This window comes from Salmo trutta, chromosome 32 (genome assembly GCF_901001165.1).
Source record: "Salmo trutta chromosome 32, fSalTru1.1, whole genome shotgun sequence".
Taxonomy (NCBI): Eukaryota; Metazoa; Chordata; class Actinopteri; order Salmoniformes; family Salmonidae; genus Salmo; species Salmo trutta.
In genome coordinates, this window is record NC_042988.1 from 9667799 (window position 1) to 9691267 (window position 23469).

At 40.7% G+C, this 23469-nt stretch overlaps 4 protein-coding genes across 5 annotated transcripts in view; all 4 read right to left on the bottom strand.

Annotated features, from left to right (window-relative positions):
* LOC115171005 (homeobox protein Hox-B3a-like) overlaps window positions 1–20064 on the bottom strand; it is a 57292-nt gene extending 37228 nt beyond the window's left edge. Inside the window, exon 1 of one of the 2 annotated variants that reach the window (XM_029727443.1) lies at window positions 19605–20064. The gene's annotated coding sequence lies outside the window, so the exon portion shown is untranslated. Of the gene's footprint in view, window positions 1–4824; window positions 5780–19604 lie in introns of those variants that run through there. The other variant, XM_029727444.1, reaches the window with a different exon arrangement.
* Window positions 5865–8461, bottom strand: LOC115171008 (homeobox protein Hox-B5a). The gene is made up of 2 exons (XM_029727455.1): window positions 7663–8461; window positions 5865–6983 (listed from the first exon to the last, which is right to left on the bottom strand). The coding sequence occupies exons 1-2, from the start codon at window positions 8243–8245 to the stop codon at window positions 6736–6738; spliced, it is 831 nt and encodes a 276-aa protein (XP_029583315.1). The 5' UTR covers window positions 8246–8461; the 3' UTR covers window positions 5865–6735.
* Window positions 10660–13808, bottom strand: LOC115171010 (homeobox protein Hox-B6a). Its single transcript, XM_029727458.1, has 2 exons — window positions 12857–13808; window positions 10660–11500 (listed from the first exon to the last, which is right to left on the bottom strand). The coding sequence occupies exons 1-2, from the start codon at window positions 13281–13283 to the stop codon at window positions 11244–11246; spliced, it is 684 nt and encodes a 227-aa protein (XP_029583318.1). The 5' UTR covers window positions 13284–13808; the 3' UTR covers window positions 10660–11243.
* Window positions 20065–22111: 2047 nt separating the features above from the next.
* Window positions 22112–23469, bottom strand: part of LOC115171011 (homeobox protein Hox-B7a-like) — a 5496-nt gene continuing 4138 nt past the window's right edge. The window contains exon 2 of the mRNA XM_029727459.1: window positions 22112–22957. Within this exon, the coding sequence (XP_029583319.1) occupies window positions 22698–22957 (260 nt within the window). The 3' untranslated portion in view covers window positions 22112–22697. The remainder of the gene's footprint in view (window positions 22958–23469) is intronic.

Genomic DNA, 23469 nt, shown 5'->3' on the forward strand with positions numbered 1-23469 from the left:
TGTTTGACCCCATGCAGCTATACAGCCATTCTACCAATACTGTATTCAACTTCCTTTATGGGCTTCAGGGGAGAAGAGAAAGACCGGGAGACTACGATGCTTACGCTCTTATCTCAGAACTGCTTTTAACAGACACTACGGGTTTATTTTCTGGTTGCCTTTCCAGCTCTTCGTGTAGTTAACAAAGCGACGAAAAACAGGGAGATAGACAGTCTGACGTGAATTGTTGTTTGTATTGTAGTAAGACTGTTTCGATTCGTGGTCTCCACTTTGTAGAATCAAAGTTTAATTTGACGCAGTTGAGAGGGCTATTTTAGTAAAGAACAGTGTTTAGGTTATCGACTGTTACGTTTCAAATGGTCAAAGCGCTGGATGGGTAGAAGATAAGCGGACTCACAACTCTCTCTTGTGGCTATGAACTTGGTCTAAAGCGGGCTCTGCTGGCGACGGGAGAGAGTTGCATTTAAAGTGTAAAGGGAATATTCCTTGGCACAGATCTAATTGTGTAAAAATAACTACAAGGGAAAGACATCTAGCTTTTTGTGTTTGTGGTTTAAGGCCTTCTCCAGAAAATATTTCGCCTGATGAAGGTATATGCACCATGCGCAAAATGGAGATAGAAATAAGATATGAAACATATTTAGTTGTATAAGTATTTTTGAAAATAGGTAGGTCTACTTAGTGGTGGATGGTTAGATTATGGTAAAGTGGAAGAATAAGATCACCATAGTTAACTAAACTTTATGGGAAAATACAAATGCTTTGTAATGCTGACATCAAATGGTAAAAGGGTGAGATTCGATATGTTTTCACATGAAACAGTCCTGTATATCGTACTTGTCTTTCAGACATTACATTTTGATCAGTAATGGCCCACTTTCATTGTTAAACTATAATACTACTTATTGTTATTGTATAGATAGAATTGAAAGACGCAAACCATTAACAACGAGTTTAGAAGTGAAATAAATGTTACAAATCTGCAATATGCAAAACAAAAGCACATACATAGGCCTACATAAGAATTTGAAAAGTTGCACAAATATAACTTGCGGTTTCTGGAATGAATTAATAGCCCGTCGATGGTAATATGTTGAAGTAATGAAATGATGTACAGATTCCCTTTCCTCCAGTTATCACTAAACCTCAACATGCATGGAATACACATCCAACATAGGTGATATACAACCTCAAATATTTGCAGGAGGGTGATCCCATTATCATAAATCTTAGCGAATATTAACAAGGATTTGGCGTTATCAAGTTCTTATCTCAACGCAAGGAATATCAGATTTGCTCAGCCTGCAATTGCAAACAGATTTATAGTAGTACTCAGCGCGTTTCCGTTGAAGTCATGGCCCACGTGCAAGACACGTTTAGGATATTTTCGTTGCCTTTGCCCCCCCCCATTTCACCCTGAGAATCGGATACAGAAGCGGGTAAACAATAGGTAAATAAGAACAACTTACTTCATTCCTTTTCCCCCTGTCGGTTGGTAAACATGGTACATAGCTGCGCTTGATGGGCTTGCTGTAATGTGGTTGCGCCTGCGCACTCAGAGCTCGCTTTGAATAGCTCGTCTGCTGACCTCGCGGTGACACCCTATGCATTATGGATGAGATATGCGCCCAGATTACCCCTATCAATATGCAAAACACATTACGCGGTTTCAAATGGCAATTTAAACGTTCGAAATGTGGCACACGAATGTTCCAGGTCCTGCATCGAAAAGACCGGAAAGATTTTGAGGTTTTTGTGATACCAAATAACAGTCGAGACACAGACAAAAGGGAAAGTCGTGCTCATATGGTACACAAGCAACAGCAATTCTCCAAATTCCATTAACAAGTTTCAGTCATAATTCAAGATTATTTAGGTCAGTCATGTTCTCTTTAAACTCAAATGAAATTGACTATATACACGCCTCAAATTGAAAGCACTGTAAAAGACCAAGGCTTGTGACACACATCTTAGAATTTCTGTTAAAACCACAAAACAATTTGTCATACCCATTTACCGATAGATACGCTTCTCTCTGCTCTCTCATGTTGTGCCTACACATAACCAAAACACACCCCACACCCACACGTAAAAGCACACACACCTTGCAATGAAAAAGCTGTCGCCTAGTTACTCACCCACACATCTACAAACTTTTATGCTCATGCTAAGCCTCTGACTGTTCAAAAAGTACATGTAGCCTACATAAACGGGAAACGGATGATGAAAAAACTAAGCGGTCGACATCGTGGGGGTTTAGGTCGGTGAACCCGTTGGACAACTTTGAAGAGGAAAAAATGCATATGTCGCGCACTACTTCTGTGACCGGCTGAGGCCTCTGGCCAGAGCCCTCCCGACTGTTGGCTATCATTATAAAAAGGAAGCCAATGAAAAATGAAATGGAAGCCCTAACCTCTCCTCGCGACCAGAGTTTCGCCTTCCTGTTTACTGGCTGGAACTTCCTCGGTCTGTTACGCGCTCACACACACACACACACACACACACACACACACACACACACACACACACACACACACACATATACACACACACACACACACACACACACACACACACACACACACACACACACACACACACACACACACATGAATACACACACACACCACGAGCCAAGAGTAAAATAAACCGGAAACCCAATATTCATTTTTTTATATAAATAGGACGCTGTAGGATTGAGAGTTAAAAAAACACATGAACTAGGCCTAAGATCCCACTGAACAATATTGGATTTTCAAGTTGTCTACCGTATGGGACGCTTCCCAACAGCTGAATATATGATTGTTGATTTTGATCATATTTGTGAAAAGAGAAGGTGCAATTAAATGTATTCTCACTGAAAATAATCTGATATTAACCTAATTGGCAATTGCTATTGTAATATAGGTATTCTTGTGAAACTAAACATTAATAACGTGTTTACATATGTCTGCTCATAGTTCGATATGCTGTTATTCGTCATATGAACAGAAGTTAAAATAGGCCTCATAGAGAAGCCTATAGTGGATTTTCCATTTTCCGATTATCAAATGCAAAAGTTGCCATTAGACATATAAAACCTCATATCCTTGTGAATAAATTTTGGCCTGTCATGAATATGAATAATGCTAATCAAAATTGTTGTTTCTGAGTAACTTTTCTGGTAAATATTCCACTGCGTAAAGAAGTTTTTTTTCTTAATATTTTGCATTATGTGCACGCACAACTGTCCTTACAAACAACAATTGTCCAGACGGTTGAAAATACTAGAAGAGGGCCAGTCGTCGCCATATTGAAAATACATTGGGATAGATCTGAGAGAAAATAATTAATGACAGTTGGAGATGTGTAAACGAGTTCTGAGGAACTTCCGAAATAAAATCCCTCCTTATTAGCAGCCGTTGATTCGCCAGCCTATCTCTGTTGCGGTTGCCCCCTGCTTTGGGTAGACTACATAGCTATTAATTGTTAAAATAATGACGTCTGTATCCTCTGTTTTTTTGAACGACAGTAACTGCCAGGTTACGATAAAGATCTTTACACAAGGACATGTAATGATTTAGAGTTTAAAGTTTACAGTTGAGTTCAGCTACAGTTGGTCTCAAATGTAAGTGTCGCTTTGACACAACTATTAAACAATTTACATGATTTAATCATACGTCATACACAAGTGCCATTTCCATGGTATTGAATATATCTCAAGGATTTTACCTCAAGGCTTTGTTCCTTGAAATAGTCCTGCCTACATGGAGATTTTGATACAGGGGTCGAATGTGAATGTTCGCATCCAGTTTTGTTATTCACACCCTCCCTGCTTGAAAATACTTGGGCAGGGTACGAACAAAGATTTGCTTGTACCTCTAGGACGCATATCATTATTGTGTGTGTGTGTGTGTGTGTGTGTGTGTGTGTGTGTGTGTGTGTGTGTGTGTGTGTGTGTGTGTGTGTGTGTGTGTGTGTGTGTGGTCGTCCTATGAAAATCATGGAATTTGGCATAGTGGACTTGGTGACATTTTCTGATGGCTGGTATTGATATCCATTCCATACACTAAACCAGTGTGCGTAAAAGTAATCTATTGCCCACTGGATAATCCCCATAGCATATCTGATCCTCAAATCAGACAGGTAGAAACAATGTACAACCATAATCACGCATATTACGCTCATATTCATATTAATAACCACTTTGAACTTTTCTCTTTTCTGTTCACAGCTCTGTTACTGTCTAAGGACCCATCGCTATGACCGCCGAGTAGCCTATGCTGCAATCTGTCTGTGGCTGAAGCAACTCCACTCCAGGTTACCAAGCACCTTAAAAGCCTTAGCTTTTTAAATGTATTAATACGTTATGAGATTATTGACAAGAACATTTCAATACTTTTATATCTAATAACAATACTTCCGAATCAGGATGTCAAAGTGTATACCACAACAAAACTTTATTTCATAGATGCAAAATGACAATAAAAAAACGACAGGCTATATGTCTAAGTAACTTCCCTCAACAGTTGAGTCTACATGAATTCCTTCAGAGGCAGAGGTCAAGGTTTGTATAGTTACATCCACAAATACACAACTAAAGCATATACACAAGCACACATAAACACATGTATCTATGACGCCTATATCACATGTCCCCACACATAGCAGATAGGCCTAACTAAAATACCCGAAATATATGAAGGTCCAGAGATTCAGCACCATATTAATACCACTGTTGAGAGTAAAATAAATGACAGTCATTACACACGATGCCTCCCCTCTCCTTCCTCCCTTGCCCCTAGGCCTAGCCACCAGCCAAATAAGCCTTAAAACTGGACTTACTGTGCAGTTGGTGCATTCATACAGTCCACGGGCTACATTTTCCGCATTGAAATGGTTCGAACCGGAGCGCTGACATTGTGTGTACCAGACAAGGGCACGGCAGTGGCCTACTACAGAGCTCTTGTCTAACTACTGACCCTTTAGAATCCCTCGGAAGCAGTTAAACCGTCACTTGCATTCTAGAATGTGAAATATATATTGTCAACTCCCCAAAACCATAAAACTAACTTTATGGACCCCACGTGACTTTTGAGAGCCAGTAAGGGGTATCTGTCGGTGGCCTGGGCGATTTTTACGATCTAACTTCAAGATAAAACCCTCATCCGTTTGACATGTAAATGTCATAGCTTCTTTTGGTATAGTTTGGCCAAAGGGGAAAGCAAATTTTCAAAACGCAATTGGCCAGGCAGCGCCGGGCAGATGGGGCTTTTTGGCAGGACCTTTACTCGGCTCTAAAAAGTAGCGTAGGACCAGAAACAACGGTTGAGAACCCACCGGTAAGTTTGAAAGTTCAGTGCTTGTTTACTGAAAGTGAGACGTAAACTAATTTGTACAGGAGGGGCACCGTTTAACAATGAGGAAATCATTACAGAAAAGTGCCAAATTCGTTCATGTTTTGGATGTCAAAGTTTGTCAACAAGAGATGGGCCAAGAGTGTGTGCTCGGTTGTGTATTTTAGTTGAGTTTCAGTTGTTTTGTCGTTGGGATTGCCACATGTCCCGCAGGTTGCATTTTAAACAGAATGACTGCAGTAGTGGCCATGTCCCTGTGCGTAATGCGTAACTGCGATTGTTCCATTTATGACTCCAGCCTATCATTTGGCCGACTGCATTTGTGGAAGACATTTTCCCGAAGTATTTTGATAAGGTTTTGAGACGAATTGACAGCTGATGTCGTACAAAGCAGGATACATGTGTACCAGGGTTGGACAGTGGGTAGACAGGGGGTCTAGGAGTTTGATGCGTGTTTGACCCCAGCTGGGTCGTTTGTGAGGTAGGCAGGGGGTAGAGAATTACAAGCAGTGTGCTCGAGGGGTTTGGTCTGAGTATGAGGAACTTTATTTTGTACTCCAAGGTAAGCTACAAACAAATACAAAAAGCTTATTGGCAAAATGCTTACAGGCAGGCAGTCCGACATGACAATTGTCATTTTCCCCCACACACTTGTCATTCACTCTGCCCAATACAAATAGCCAATTGGTCACATGAAAAATGTGTAATATATACATCCTTTCTGGAACATAAGCATGATCCAATAATATACAATTACATTTTGAATATAACTATACACACGTATGAACGGATACGGGAATTCTAGTCACGATTTTGTATATACAAGTTTCCCTTTTTTCAAAAAAATAAATGAGTAATTTAAACACATGACACAATAATCCAAAGATATGATTCAAACAATGGTATGAAAACATGAAGGTGATCATATATAACACACGGTGACTCCTCCTAAAGCAATACAGGGGCCTGTCTAAAATAGCTTAACTTCATGTTTGGGCAGAGGAGTCTCTAAAGCTGTAAACTCGTAAAGTATATTCGTTATAGTTTGTAAATAAGTTATAACATTTAAAAGCTCACATGCCAACTTTCAAGAAAGCAGTAACATAGCACTTGACACATAAACGATATTTATAACAATTACAACGGACGGCATTGATAGCTGTTTTCTTTTTTCCCCCTCCAAACAATAATCACTGTTGTATTAAAAAGACAACAACATATGAGTATGAACTGTTTTTATAGAAGCAGTACCACAGTATAAGTTAAATTGCCCTAAAACATCAACAACATGCCAAAAGATGCCGCGCTGTACAGTACTCAGTTATAGTGTTTTTAAAAACTATTTTGAACGTGTGTATTCTTTTCACCCCTCGTAGTGTATTATTTACTTGCGTGACGTCTATGGCTGGAAAGCGTTACCTGCAGTAGCCAGACTCATGCTCTTCAGTTTATTGTCCTTTTTCCATTTCATCCTTCGGTTTTGGAACCAGATCTTTATTTGCCGTTCTGAGAGGCACAGCGCGTGGGCTATCTCTATTCTCCTCCTCCGCGTAAGGTACCTATTGAAATGGAACTCTTTTTCCAGCTCTAGCGTCTGATAGCGAGTGTACGCTGTTCGGGCCCTTTTGCCGTCTGGTCCAGTCATATCTGAATAGCATGGATAAAACGCAAGGGGATAAACATTAACGAGAAAGAACCACCAAAAGCATAACACAAGCAAATACTCAATAACTCTGACCAGCACACGTTTGTAAACACAACACACGACCGATATAGGCTACGGCTATCACTGCATAAAACTACCCCAAATGGTGCTTACACGCCTAATCCGGCTGTATTAAGGTATTTTTGTGTCTTTTTTTAGGCTATCAATGCATTCCTTTCACTGGGCATCTTATTCCCCATTACAAAGATCATGCTTGGTTACAACATTAATATTTTATTTTCCTGAATAGCCACTGTCCTTAATACATCCCTCAACTTTTTCTCTACTGGCTTTCTCCGTTCTCCACATTTTATTGCCGTTCTTCTCCCCCCCTGCAGTAATAAAGTTCCCACACGTAATAAAGCTTAACTTTTCAAAGGAACAACAACTTTTAAATCTTCCTGCCGTTTTGCCCTCTCTCTCTCACCCCGTTCCATTCTCTAGCCCTCCGTTTGCGAGGCTTACCCTCTTGACAGATTTATGGTGCTTTTGTGGAATTTGCTCAAATAAAGGCACCGTCAGGAGCAACAAGAGGAAACGCTAACGGATAAAACGAACACACAAAACACAACCTTTCTGGTATCAAAATGTGTAAAGATAGACATCACGTAGGCTATATACCATGGCTAATGTGCAGTTTCCGCATCCAAGGGAATATCTGTGGTGCTTGGCCATCGCTCGATGCCGTGGTGGTGGAGGTTGCAGTGGACTCTTGCTTCTGCTGCGTCCGGGCGGCGGGGTTGGCGCTGGCTCTATGGGTGCCCTCCTCGGTCTCGGAGGAAGCGCTCACCTCGTCTATTTCAGTGAAATGTGTGGTGTTGGTGAGGTTACTGCCCGTCGTGCAGGCGCTCTGGTCGGAAGGGGGCGACGAGCATTTGGGTCCCAGACTCTCGCTGTTGGAGCACGGCAGCGGCTCCGGGGACGCCAGCGAGCAGCTTGACGGCTGCCTGAACCGCGTCTCCGGGGCGGGAGACTGGAAACCCCGGGAGTTATCCCCAACAGCCCCAAAGTGGCCAGTATTGGATGAACGATTGACGGTCAGGTCCATCCCATTGTAGTTGTAGCCGTAAGAGCCCGAATGCATGGTGCCGGAGTCCCTGTACGAGGCGTTCATAACGCTGCTGCTAGTTCCATAATTTAGTAACTGATAGTCGGGGCCATTTGGGTAGCGCCCTGAGAACGAGTTTACAAAGTAAGAGCTCATTTAGGTTGTTTTAGAGGGCTTGATTTGTAGATCTTGGTCGTTATAACGCTGTGCTTCACGATTTATGATGTATTAATGAATTATAGCAATGCACTGTACTTCGTTTTTGCTATGTATGCGGCCAAATATGGGGGTGGGGGTGCGTTTGAGAATCACGTGCTTTTGTTGACCAGTCGTAAATTCTCACTGATGACTTCAAGAGGTAATTCATGCTCTATGGTTACAAATGATGACGAGATGGGAGTCGTTAGACTCAAGTCAACGTGTGCCTCCCCATTGCAGGGTTGTGCTCCGTGTTGGCTGAGAGCGTCACCTACTGGGAATTTAATTTAATGCAGTAAAGAAGGACTTTGGAGAAGGAGTTTTAGTTAGGATGTAGGTCTCTTTTCGGAAAGAATAAAAATGATTTGTTACCCCATAACTTTCTTTATCGGTTGTTGTGATCGCAGTATCATTTTGCGTCTTTGCTAACCTTTTCAATGGGAGAAAAAGTGGGCTCGTGGCAATAAATGCACCATTAATAACTGAATATGAATACAGTAGAGACCAACACACACTACAGCTAATAACGTTTATAGCTATGATGCCGATTTTAGAGTCCTGTTCATTCTACCATCCTCAGGGGAATTGTCTCGTAAGATTTTAGTCACACTGGCTCTCCACACTAGCGGTTCTGGAGGGGGGGTAGTGCCCCTGTGACAACAATTTTGGACCCCCTTGTGTCCCCCCTAAATGTGGAGTATGAAATAATTTTTACATAACACATTTTTACATCCGTTATTAGACAGAAAATGCAAATACATTTTTGAATGATTATGACAATGGTATTTTGCCTACTAATGTGAAGAAAACGATATGACAACAATAACGTCTAATGTAACTGGCCCCTCTAACAGTACAACTGGCCCCAGCTTGGCCCCCCCAGTTGAAATGGTCTAGAACCACCACTGGCTCTCCATCATAGATAATAATAATAATAATAATAATAATACCTGATAGATATTGAACACTGTGATATTAGTCATATTAATATATAATTCCCTTTTTGTTTCATTAATTTGAGGTTACGAGACTATTTTTAGGACGTCTGAAAGGTCTGTATTTAGAACATAGCACACACTCGGTCTAGACTCTAACGCGAATAGTAAACCTTCAGTCTAAGCTAACGGCACACCTGGTAATGTTTCTTACCTGTAAGTAAAATGTCGTCGGTCAGTATGCCTAGCCGTGAAAGGAAATAAAGGCGTTGTTTCGACGTCACATCATTTGTCTATGTATTTTATGCTCTTTTCTAATGCACCATGCATGCAAAGTTATTGACTGGAAACGTGTTGCTGTTCACGAGAGGAATGCAACGTCATCATAGACGGTAATGATTGATTTATGGTTTGTTGATTGAAAGGCGCAAGTTATTTCATGTAGGCTATGAGTACCATGATATGTAAACCCCACCCCCTATACAGAACATACATTAATGCTTACATATAGACCGGAAAAGGATAGTTGAAATAGTCTAGACTATCTCCAAGGGCATACAGATTGACACTTATGCATTCTACGTATCCACATATCACACATGAGGCTATTTTAATTAAGTGTGTGTGGTACATCTGTAACATGAAGCCTGGAGAATATCAGTCTACTCCAAGCAAGACCCACTTCTATAGATGTTGCTGTAGCTCACAAGTAGCCCTTATATGTATTTGTGATGTTTTCCTTCAAACTCCAAATGACAACACTGTGATCTCTTGGCTACTTGTGTCATGTACACTGGGGAGGTTGTCGGTAGACAATTTCCAGATCATTTGTGTGTAATTATCTACTAGGGAATACCAGGCCCGAGGGTTCTATTGAATATGAAATGTCACACTGATGGTACCTGGAAAGGGAAACGTGACCATTGAGAGACATTGGGGTCGTGGAATGGACACTTGAGTGTTTGGGTGAGTGTCTGTGCGGACAGGTCAACTTTCTCTCCCAGCCATTCATTCAATCAGCCTCGCACAGTTTGCTGTCACTGTTTGAGCCTTAAGTATTCACTTGCATCGGTTCAACTTAAATTCGTGTGTTTCATACACCTGTGAAAGAGCAAACCTTGGTTTATGACCAAGTCAGTGTTTGCGCATATCTTTATAACTGTAGCAGATGGACGGTGCTCGCTGTTTTTATGCAGGGCCAAATGGTAGACAGTTCTTTAAAATACGTTTTCCAGAGAGGAATTTAGCTTTCCTATGATTTCCTGTTTCAAAACCTTATCCACAAGTTTTGTTCTGGACATAATTGTGAATTATATAGGCCTAGGCCTATTTCACTTCCTGAGCCAAATGTGTTCTAGTCTACTTACTGAAAATGGCGTTCTAAGCAGAGACAAAATCTCAAAGACCTGTAAAGTATGCTCGCTCAGACCGTGCAAGACAGGTTGAATAATTATTACATTTTATTGAATGATTTCGTAAGTAGATACCTATTTGTGACAAAACCACAAACATAAACCACGTATAAAATCCATAAAATATAAACTTTTGACCCAGCCTTTTGGTAGTGTTGAATTATCAGTCGATCAGTTTGTTCTCCCCATGAAACTATACAACAAGTCAACAAAACAACTCGATCTGGCTGGGTACTTAACTTACAAAAGAAATACATTAATTCACCATACAAGGAGAATTTCCTTTTATTTCTATACAGTTTAAATATGAACACGAATATGACATATATTTCAAATAGTTTCGTTAAACATGACCAATCATTTTTTTGGGCCACATCCTAAATCAAGAGGCAAGCGCACAAAAACACTGCCATTCGGCTACCAGAAACATAAAATGACAATAACAATAACAAAAATAGACAGTTAAGTGAACTTCTGGAATGCTACAACAAATTTACCAAACACAACTTTACCGGTGGAAACTTTGGCCATATGAAGGTAGTATCTTCATATGTTAGGATATCCGAAGATGATGCCATAAGCCATTTTATGCATTTTCTGTCTTCTTCTTTACTCTGACCTCTTCTCTTCCTCCTCCTCTCCGCTGGTCTGAGAGGAGTTGATCAGTTTATTCTCTTTTTTCCACTTCATCCTTCGGTTCTGGAACCAAATTTTGATCTGGCGTTCTGTTAGGCACAGTGCGTGCGCGATCTCGATACGGCGCCTCCGGGTAAGGTACCTGTTAAAATGGAACTCTTTCTCCAGCTCGAGGGTCTGGTAGCGGGTGTACGTCTGACGACCCCTTCGACCGGGGTTACCGAAGGTCCCTGTCAAAAGATAGGGGAAGAGAGAGTCAAACATTAACTTGTGTTTATACCACTGATATAGACAGGCTGTGTCCGAGGAGAAAAAGCTTGGGGCGAATAATATGACTGGTACTCGTGAGCTTTTGCTAAAGATTTACGCCTTACTGGTAGACATGTGGTGTACAGTAGCATAAAATGATATCATTTATATAGTCCTGGAAGCTGCCCTTAAATCATATTGCACAGGGTTTATGTCATATCTTTTTACAAATATGCACGATATTTGAATCATACATGGGTGTATTTTTGCGCCAAACAATGAACGCCAGCATTAGAAATAAGCAACTGAAATATCATGTTATTTCCTGTTGTAATTTTTCCACACATACAAAAAGATAAGCTATTCAGAGAAGGGGTGTTAGTTTTGACAAGTTTAATAACGACGTATTTTATCTTCATAAAAACATTCTAGCCTGCAGTAGGGGCAAACCATGGCGCATCCTAACATTAAAGAACAAGGAGCTCTTTATTGATCATCATCATTCTAAGCATTCACTAATTTACCCACACTGCTTCTGGCAAGTCATACACAGCTTCTGCTTAGAGACAGAAAACAATAAAAAAGCCTATACAGAAGGGTACACTTAAAGTGATCATAATTCAAATGTTGGGATATCCGACAGTCAGTGAAGAGTAGCTCTCTCTCACTGTCTGTTAAGAGTTTTTTATTTCTTTTTTTTTGTGTCGAAACGGAATTCCTCGAATGTAATTTATACTGCTAATTTATTCCTCTATTGTTGTGTAATGTGTTTCCCTATCATATTTCATGCCTCGGACCTAATTTATAACTGTAACCCATAGCACTGTCACTATGTGTATTTGCCTTGTGATACATTTTGAACTTTTGTGATAGTGAGAGTCTTTTTGTGGTGAATAACTAAGCACTAATAGCTGGAACCCTGTCAGAATAACAATACGAGCCATTTTGTGATAAGAACCCATCTTTGATGGAACTGCTGCTCCATTGTTGCCAAGGATGTGTTCGTGTGCCGTGTGATTTTAATCTAGGACGTGAATAATGTCAGCCTTGAGGCGATAGGAACCATAATCATAACAGTTTATGGGGAGAGAAAACTGTACATATGGAGGACTCATCAAAAGTGTACATTTTATTTTGTATAGCATGCTTCCTCTACTTTCAGCCTGGGTGTTAAGACACAAGCAGAGCGACAATATTTCCCACTGTATGCTCTTCCGGCGCTATACAGTGCTGCTGCAGGTCACATGTAATAGGCGAGCTCTATGTATCAGCCCAGACAGGCAAAAACCAAAACAAACCGTAAGAAAAAAACAAATGACATGACAATGTGGACTCACCGTTACACGAGTTCATCCTCTGCATCCACGGATAAACGGGCGTTGAGGGCTTCTGGTCCTCGCTGTCCCCGAATATGCTTTTATTTTGCCCCGAGCAGTCCGTCTTGCGATGGTCTTGGCTCAGGACGAGCGAATGTTCCTCTATGCTGGCGAGGGTGCAGGCGGGGTCCTTTTCCCTGTAAAAGCTGGCTGCTGCGTAGTCGCATGCACCGGCGGCGCTGGCCCGGCCATAGGCACCGTTCGCCTGCTGGTAATACGAGGATGGGTACGCCTTGTCTTGAACGCTGGTAGCGCCATAGGCAGCACCAGGATAGTGTCTTAAAGGATCAGTGTATCCGGAGGAGTATAACGGTATCTGTCCCAAGAAAGACTCTTGTCCTCCAGGCAGAGTCACTGGAAAAGTTGAGTTTACAAAATAGGAACTCATTGGGAGGGTACAGGTTCTTTTCCTTGGTTTATGATTTGTTGTGTTTTATAGTCCAACTGGTTTAGCTATTAGTAGTTTATCGGAGATTGGGTTTTAGTTGAGGGGGGGCGCTGGGTGGCGATGTGCCAGTGCGGGACAGAGGGAAACCATACCATCTGACCAGGCGCTGACCAATAGCGTGCGTCAGTGCCTGCAAAATAGCACCCTGGAGGGGGGGCTGTGATTGCATGCGCCGGGGGACCCCAGCGCAAACCCGAGAGCAGGCGTTTTTTTCTCTCCCATCTCTTTCGCCTTTCTCTCCTTCCAATGAGATTGCACAATACGAATCACACTGGAATTTTAAAGTGGTAAATTGAATACATAGACACTTCTCCCCCTTGTCTATGGTCTTTGGTGAGCCATATACGGTAAAGGCCCTATTCACTCAAGACAACAAATATGACCCTTCAAATAATCCCCACATTAAAAAGGACTTGAAAACGTAGATCATATAGAGACGCACCAATGGGAGTTTGAGTTATCTTCTGCATTTGAAATATTTTGTGTTTATATTTTTGGTGGTCTGATTTATTCGCTCAGTACAGTAGATATGTGATGAAATATGTCCTCTCCCCTCTTACAGCACATTATCATCACCGTTATTTCCATAGCGATTTCCATCCGGGTATTTGACAATATGCTTAAAGTATATTTCAACATGCACGTGCTTACTATATTTATTGGAATTTATTGGAATATTCAGCATTACAATTGCTTTGGGTTTTGCAACAGTTGCCTTCACTGAACAATATTCCTATATTAGTTGAATATGATACAATATTTTGAGAGCCCTGGCTTATATGAATGTTTAGAGCAAATTAGCTGTCATACGTTAGTCGATATGTTACCATTGGTTGTTTGTTGAACGGCTCTGACCTACGTTGCGGTATCATACAAGTTCCTTATTACCGCATTTGTCTAGTCTGAGTATGTATTTACATGCATGCTGCCCTGACCACATTTCATGCACCGGTTTTTATTTCAAAATTATTGACTGGGAAGGTCATTACGCGTTCTAAAGCTTTACATGTTTCGCTGACTTTTCTACCACGAGTCAAGTCAGGTGTGGATCTGTTTTTCATTTACAAATGGCATTTACAAAATCATAAATTAGCCAGTCCCATAAATAAGTCCGGTCCTCATACAAGTGTTGTCTGTAGAACAGCGCCGGCAGCCTGTGTATTTTTACTTTCATTTTGGTTCCCTTTCAAACCAGGACACAGAGCTTCCTTTGGTTTGGCTTAGTTTTGTGTGAACGGAAAACCTCCATTGTGTGACCATTTGTTAAAGTACACAGAGAAATGGGCCAGTCTAAGTCTCGGTTAATAATTAATTAATAATAACTACCATAACACCATTTTTTTCAGTCTTAACAATGCACATTTTAGCACAATGATCTGATGATATGGGGCTATTATTGTGTAAAAACGAACTTTAATGTCTGTTCCTCTGAACCAATTCTCATTTTGCTTTTTGTCTCGTTGCAGGTCTCCTTATAACTATACGAACAGCAATGTAAAGCCAGCTGAAGTACTCTGACTTGGTAACTTTTGTGGACAAAACTGCACTGCAGAAAAGTTGTCCACAAATTGCATGGGAAGCAACACACTGGATACCAATTCATTGAACATTACAGAATATAGATGGACTATGACCGGAAATCCAAGTGAAGATGCGTCTGACTGTATGGAGAAAAAGTTGTGATTTGTTTATACAGACCAGGGAGGAAACACGCGCCTGTCACTTTTTGTCATGTTTCCCGGAACTACCTTATAGTCCCCCGAGTTCCGCATGACATATGCATATGTAAGTATGTGCTCTTTTCATGGTCTTGCATTGTTCTGTATATTTTGTTTAAGTTGTAATATATGAATACATGTATGTATATGAGTATGTGTGTGAAACAAAGTCAAGTAGTAATACGCCTATATTTCCTTGTAAATGTTATATTTGCTACTGTGGATAAAATGGGTTTTACGCGCAGCATTTTGATGGAAATAATTGTCTTACGAGTATATTTTGCACGATTAAGCATCTCGATTGTTTGTTCTGCTAAGTTAATAACTGCGTATAATGTCAAAAGGCCAATTTTTGTCGATTGTAGATTTTCATCGGCCTATCTGTAATCTTGGTGACAATGTAGGCCTTTCATTAAAATACAAGAAAACTGTAAACGAGTTGTGGTGTCTTGTGTTTTGGAGTTGCTGTTTTATTTCACTGGGGAAAGTGTTTTAGTGTTTTATGACTTTATGGGGGCTTGTAAATTCACAGACACGATTGGAATTGAAAACAAGAGGTGGCAACAGAAGTTATAACAAATGCCCCTGGCTTAGCTCCTACTTTACTGTACATTTGTTTTAAGTGCTTATTAGATAAGTGCACTTAGCCTAACCATAACACAAGAAACAATTCAGAAGTATTTAGAACCATTTGACTTCTATTCGCCGGTTTAGTGCGCACTTCTATTCGCCGGTTTAGTGCGCACTTCTATTCGCCGGTTTAGTGCGCACTTCTATTCGCCGGTTTAGTGCGCACTTCTATTCGCCGGTTTAGTGCGCACTGGCGTACGTAGCCTAATTCATTCGGTTATCGAAAAGAAGCATCTGCTTTTGACACTTCTCGCCCCGTTCTGCTACAGTTGTCATAAACAGTAATCCCACTTTTAACCTTGTTGATTATTGAAAGTGATTATTGTGATTTAAGTATTCTACTTTTGAGTAAATTGTATTCAATTAAACCGAGGATTCACCAGTCTTATACATTTTCATTGCAAACACAGCAACTCGATAATTCTGAAGAATCTCCAGTTCTGTAAGTCTTTACATGCATGACAGTGTGTGGAAATATCCAATTAAACGGAGGTAGCTAGCCTAAGTGAATAATGCATAAATTAAAGGTAACTATAACAACCATGCTTTCCCGCACATGTTTACCTTGGAAATGCATAGTTTAACGTGTAGAACTATAATCAAATATTAGCAAACTAATTTGATCAATATTAGCAAATAGTGTTACCGTAGCCTATATAGGCCCATGCAGCATTGTGTGGTTTTAAGTCGCGGTGAATGACTTGTACTGGTTAATGATAGACAGGCCAGACCATTTCTTACATATTTATTATTGTTCTCCAGAAAGTGACTAGTCCTTCACGGACTTTCAATTCTTGTGAAGTCACTAGACTGTTACCTGATCAGCCTTCAGCCAAAAGCTTTGGACACAGGTTACTCATGGAATATTTCCTAGCGTTAGTCTCATAGAGTGTCATATAGGCCTACAGTAGACCTAATTACTTCTAACACAGTGTATTGCTAATATTCTGATGTTTTGTAACTTTTAATCATGGTTATCAGTCAAAATCTAGATATTTAGTCATTACTGTATTCTGATATAGTAAAATACACACTTCAAAGGGAAATTATTATGTTGTTTGTTGTAACATAGGCTAGACGGCCGGTAGCCTAGTGGTTAGGGCGTTGGACTTGTAAACGAAAGGTTGCAAGATCGAATCCCGGAGCTGTAAAATTTAATTTGACATTAAAACTAAACAATTAGCCAGCTCAATGTAATACATACAAGCTTGCACGCACCAACAAACAAACGCATTCATTCATGTACACACACACACACACACGGTACGAAAAAAATGTCTCGAGGTGTTTACAAATGACTACCTTGAGTGTGTGACCCCACTAAACCAAATGAAAACAGTGACCAAGGACGAATCCTGTATGCTTCCAACACACACACATCCAGCTCCATACCCCTCTCACTGTGTCTCCACTTCAACACGACCCTCACAAATAATAAGGCCAGATTGCATTTATAGCACGGTTGTTTCCTTGGGGAGAGAGCACACAACATCACTTAATACACCAAATGACCAACTAAAGTCAGCCGCGTAATAACAGTGAAAGTTACACTGAGTGAGTGAATCCAGGTTGGCTCTAACACGGGGCCGCCACTACACGCTCCACTCACTGCACAATGCAATAACCTTGGAGCGGTCATCCGCTTACGTCTTGGTGAAGGGCTTTTTAGAGGGGGAGAAGTGGGGGGGATGCACGAAATCGAGCCTTAAGGCTTGGGCTTCTGCATGTGTGCCACAAATCTCCCCCAAACGCAGGCACATCAAAGCGCGGCAACAGCAGCTCGAGAATTTACAACCTCTGCATTCTTTTACGTTTCACTGCCACCGAGCCCAACCCGCCCTTTACAGCTTTCCTGTTATCTCCTGCCCCAGCCACCGTTTTGTTACACGCAATAGTTCAGAAGAGGGTCCAATAACACTGGAAATATCACATATCTGTTTGTCAACAGCTCACGCACTTAGCGACAAACACATTTCCGCACAATCATAGGAGCAAAATATGTACGTTTCAACTGCACACTATTACACTCGAACACAGAGACACACATACATGCGCACGCACACGCACACACACCAGACAGAAGGCCCTGATATAGGAGGCTTTTGGGCATTATGGAAAAATGGACGCTAGATGGCACCAAAGAGTTAGGAAGGAGCAGGCGCTGCAGCAGCCAGCGACCTGCGTCACAGCGAGATCAAATCAACTGGTATTACCGCAAAGCTACAAGACTGCCAAGTCAGCTTATCACATTTGGAAATGAAATCCAAAACAAAGTCTCTATCATCGTTAAGTGGAATAGGATATATGTTTATGCACTAGGCTGCTACCGTTTATTTCTTTGATAGTTACTGTATCTGCATGGATGAATTTCTATAGGAGGCTGCGTATTTTGCTGACAATATGCGATATCATGCCAAATGTACTATGCTATAACATAGTAAATGTATATCATAACATGTTGCAATTAAATACCATATCATCCAGTGGTCCTTTGTTTTTATCGTGGCACTTTCTTCGTGGATTTTAGTCTGTATTTTGCGGTACTACTGAATAAACTGAATAAGGAATTGTTGTGTTGTTTGTTGGGATGTCATGTACTGAAGTGAGATGATAAAGAAAATTGATTTTGATATTAGAAGTATTGTGATAAGCTGTAGACAGACAGACAGACAGACAGACAGACAGACAGACAGACAGACAGACAGACACACACACACACACACACACACACACACACACACACACACACACACACACAGATGGATATAGTTGCAGATAGATATATAAGCAGATAGACTGCCAGACCCTTGATACACAGCTAGAAGCGAATAGTATCACACACAAGTACGCATTATATACTACTAATAATAATACCGCCATTGATTATACATTGGAAAAAATAATGTGTTATTACTTTGGTTGATGATTGGCAAGCAAGTATAGGCTATTAGTGGTAGTTGTAGTATGGTGGTACATTGAAATAAGTAAATAGTAGACTACGTCTGGTTTAAGGCACAGACAGAATGAAACAGATATCATAACAAGTGCACTGTGGAAGCAGCCTTTATGGTGGGTGTGGGGACCTTTTAATGATGAGGATACGACAAATGGGCACCAAAGGGTCTAGCGTGTAAAAAAATACCGGATGATGGCACAGAAGGGGGAATGAAAGGGGAAATAAAGCAATAAAAGTGGGCGAGATCACCCCGCAGACACATACAAAAACATTCTACACCGAACAGACGTACCAACTGTCCAGTAACCTGGAAGCGTTGTGTCGGTGATCTGGAAGTGATACGCTACACCACTATTTGTCAAGCCCTAGCGTAATGGAGGATTTAGAAAAAAAGACGGTCAGCCTCAGTGTTAAACTCAAAAGATAATCTGCTATCTCTACAAAACGCCATGTTGTGTGCCTCGTCTTGTTTGCTTCCACGCTTTAGGGAGGCGTACGAGAGCGAAGGAATGTTGTATAGCTCCGTGCTTTTTGATTAAGGATTCCACTTAAGAGGTGACCCAAGACTGTACATCAGAAATTATATTTGCGTAGGAGCCGCTACATCAAACCTCGCCCTCGCAGCCCGGACACGGATATCCTTATACCACAAACACCCTCAGCCAGCCACAAATGAGCATATCGAAATCGATATATATTTCTCTAATATGCCTCCGAGCCAAATACAAATTCGTCATGCACACATAACAAGGTAAACATCTCCAAGCACTTTCGAGTGACGACCTCTTATAGAATGTCATCATATAATGTAATATTTACTAAAGATTTATGCACACTTAAAATGTGAATATATGCATTGGAGAGAGCAGTTATGATTGCGTTTTGAATCATTGTTTTCAAACTTTCTGTGAAACGAAACAAACAGCGTGAGTGTAATGACAGACAAGCACGCTTTACCTTTGTTGATAATCCGTCACTAAGTCCTTGGATAGCATCCGCGAGTCTCGCACAGCTCGCGGTACAGCATTCCTGTTGCCCTAGCTCGGTACGGTCATTAGCGCGCGAAGTCACCACTGTGGCTTTACAGTGTCGCAGGCCGCCCTCCATACCCTTTCATTTACATTAGTCAACAGGAATGAAGCATCCCGGTATGAAAAATTAGACGAGACCCTCCGGTGTGTCCAGATCGCTCACAGTCAGTCACTCTCTCCATCGCAGCGGAAATCCCAATCACAGTCGGCCACATTAGCATATCGCAGGGCGTGGAGGCAGGTCTCCCAGTTTCTCTGGAAACAGTGCGCGGGGGACAAGGTTCTTTTTTTATTTCATACATGCGATTAAACAGCCTAGAACGTTGAAGGAGCACAGTGTTGCTACAGAAGGTGCGGTGTCCAAAAGATTGTTGCAATATAACCACTTGGGAAATCATAAAAAGTTCCCCGTTACCCATCCACATGACCATCCTCGGCCAATCCCAGGACCCAGGCACTCATAAAGTTCTATCACAAAGTTGTAAATTTTCATAAAACAACAAGGAATTTATTGCGTTTCTTCATGACTGCTTTAGCAGCAGTGGTTCCTCCATCGCCATCTTTTTTCTCTCAAATAGGAACAGCAAAGGATTTCTCTTGTGTTTCACATGAATGATTTTGTAGGCCGATCGTGTTTCTGTGCGCTTATAAGCAATTAATACAACTACATTGCTCAGATATTTCATATCTAGTCTTTTTTCCAAAGATATTTGAAAAGGGATATCTTTGTGTGCTATTGGCACAATGCGTTGGAGGACAAGACTAAGCTTATATTGACCTTTTTCCAGCTGTTTGGTTATATTATCATTGTATGGTTGAAATGTAAAATAAAATAAGTTGTATAAAAACAAGAACTACTTACAACAAGAGCTAATGATGAACCAGCGTATCTCATTGAATAGTTGCATCCTCAAATGACGTCAATGTTAGCCATTTACGTTGGTTATAGGCTATCTACGCATTCCCGAGGCCTTTGTCCAGATGTTTGGGTTATTATTCGCATGAATATTGCTTGCATGAGACCAGCTGTATGTATTGACGGTGTATTGGTGGTGTATGTTCAGAACAAAACAATTTTCAGAACAACAAATATTGCACGGCTACGATATAGCATTGAAAACAGACTTTAAGGCGTGTAAACGAAACAACAAAGCATTCCAGTCTACCAAAATATCCAATAGGAGATACTTTGATGAAGGAGTTTTAATCCAATCTTGTAGAACAACACAACCATGGAAATATGCAAATATCAACATTCAACTGATCATCTATGCTGTAAAAGGCGTGCGTAAAATGTTTCGCACTGCGGCATATAATCGCCGCATTGTGGCCAAGGCCCAAATCATAAAGATATCTTCTAAGAAGGTCCTAAAGAGAATGAAACGCATTTGCATCCTGGTTTCGGTTTCGTCTAGTATACAATAACTAAACGATGCAAATTGATGCTTCCTGTAAGCAAATGAAATGTGTTGATTATTAACGAATATGAAAATGGAAAGACTAAACTCTGAAGACGGATATTGTTGCAGGGCCTGCAACCCTGGCACATAAGCAGACGTTTTCGTAAGCGCCTGTTTCCCATTTTGTTGATTTTTTGGGTTACTTTTATGGTGGTTTCCGGTCTTTCATTGATGCAATAAACGCATTAGTTACAACCCCCAATATAAGCCTTCTTTTGGTCAGTGTTGTATGCACAGAACCAAGGCAGAGACTATAGCCAACAATTCCAGGGCAAACGGATATATTTAACATCCATAGGTTAGCCTAAAATATATGCCACTAAACTAAATATTCAAAATAACTCAAACGCTTGCATCAATAAACTAAACAGGATCGAAATCATGATACTGACAGGCTTTTCATAGCAATGCCAGTATCCCTATATCATCAATATTAAACATTGGGCTGCATTAGAAATTAAACAGGTTAGGCTACCTTTATAAACATAGATTCAAAATAATATTCAATGAAAATTATAACACTTTGCTATAAGGCCTACAAATCAATAGGCATATTTATTTATTTGACCGGACTATTCTGTCAGTGGAAGGCTAGCCTACTATCAAAGAAATGTGATCATGGGCGAAAAAAAAAAAGTTGACTAAATTTGGATAAGATTGTGGATAGTGTCATGCTTTCACAAGTTGTGTTAAACAAAATGGTTAATGTGGGCTCATTTGGTGAAATGAATTTAAGAAATATCACCTACAACTGTACATGTAGCCTAGGCCTAGTGATTGAACCATCATAAATATTAACGTTTGTCTTTTTCTTTTTCCATCTTCGATAAGAATATTATTTCTGATTCAACAAATAGCCTAAGCCTCCTCGATGGGCCATCGCATAGGCCTACGTATTACAAACATATAGGGCCTACGCATTTAGGAATGTAGCACACACCCAATCCAAGAGAAATCCAAAACAAAAATCATCTGTAATTGATTACTTTTTGCTTTATTGACAGAACACTTGTGCAATTGCATAACAAATAGTTCCTCACAACACGAAAATATACAAATCCCTACATCTCGTAGTCCACTGTAGGCCTACATCTCAAGAAAAAAAAAATACGTAAAATCAATTGACATAGGGGTAAAAGCCCTTACAACAAGTCATAAAATATACATCCAGAAGATCACAAGATGACAGAGAAGTTGCCAAACTGCTGCAAAGTCGATCCCTTTCCCCGCATACAGGCTAGTTTTCCCAACCAGGGTTTTGCAAGATTACAGGTCTATGCCAAAGAACTAGATCATATTTACCTAAGTCAACATTTAAGCAACAATAGCTTATTTAGTATCGCTTAGAAATCATTGTAATTGTTTTCTTTATACAATTTCACTGTACTTTTAACAAAACAAGACGTGGCAATAGGCTACATGAATCATTAATCGTATAGGTAGTATTGTATGTTTAACTCAGTGTAAGAATAGGGCGGACACGGTTTTCCCCTACGGTTTTAATATAATATCAGTCTCGTGTAGTGCTCATTAGTCTTTTCACCGTCCATTCACCGTCGCTACTGGTCTTCGTCCTCGTCCTCCTCGCCCCCCGGCGGTTCGGCTGCAGGGGAGCTCCGGCCGGGCGTCTTGTTCTCCTTCTTCCACTTCATCCTCCGGTTCTGGAACCAGATTTTGATCTGCCTCTCGGTGAGACACAGCGCGTGTGCGATCTCTATGCGTCTTCGGCGGGTCAGGTAACGATTGAAGTGGAACTCCTTCTCAAGCTCCAGCGTCTGGTAACGCGTGTACGTCTGTCGACCTCGCTTCCTGTCTGCACCTGTGAATAACAGAACTTGCGTGAGAACACTGAACAGACAGAAATCGAGCGAAAACACGTTTCATTTTTTCTCAGCAAACTGAAATAGTAAAAAAAACTCAATGAAATCGAATGCTCTAGATCGAATCTGTTTTTTGTTCTTGTGAAAGAGTAGGCCTATAGGCTATAGCTTGTCGTTTTTTTAAACTAAATAACAAAGCTTTGATAAAGGTGCATGGAAAGTGCAGTAGTGGGAAATGTTGTGATATTTGCTGAATAAATGCAACAATATAGTTAGATTTCTGAAGATTATATGATTCGAAGGATTAGTTGTGGAGAGGATATTGTTATTATTTACTATCTTCTCAGAGGTTAAAAGGCAACTGGGGAAAATCTTTCTCATAATTTGGAAATAAATTACATTTCTGAATCTAGCTGGGTCAAATGGAGTGCATCTGTTGTGCTACCTCAGTATTGGCCTTGTTGTAAACACGACTTGCAGATCAAAATAAACACCTAAAAGTTACATTTAA

What these genes read in the sequence shown, in the direction of transcription:
- LOC115171008 (XM_029727455.1), bottom strand. Translation starts at nt 8,245, where the DNA reads ATGAGCTCTTACTTTGTAAACTCGTTCTCAGGGCGCTACCCAAATGGC. An exon ending in GAAACTGCACATTAGCCATG is followed by an intron (nt 6,984 to 7,662) that starts GTATATAGCCTA and finishes CATGCTATTCAG; the next exon opens with ATATGACTGGACCAGACGGC.
- LOC115171010 (XM_029727458.1), bottom strand. Translation starts at nt 13,283, where the DNA reads ATGAGTTCCTATTTTGTAAACTCAACTTTTCCAGTGACTCTGCCTGGA. An exon ending in GAGGATGAACTCGTGTAACG is followed by an intron (nt 11,501 to 12,856) that starts GTGAGTCCACAT and finishes ATCTTTTGACAG; the next exon opens with GGACCTTCGGTAACCCCGGT.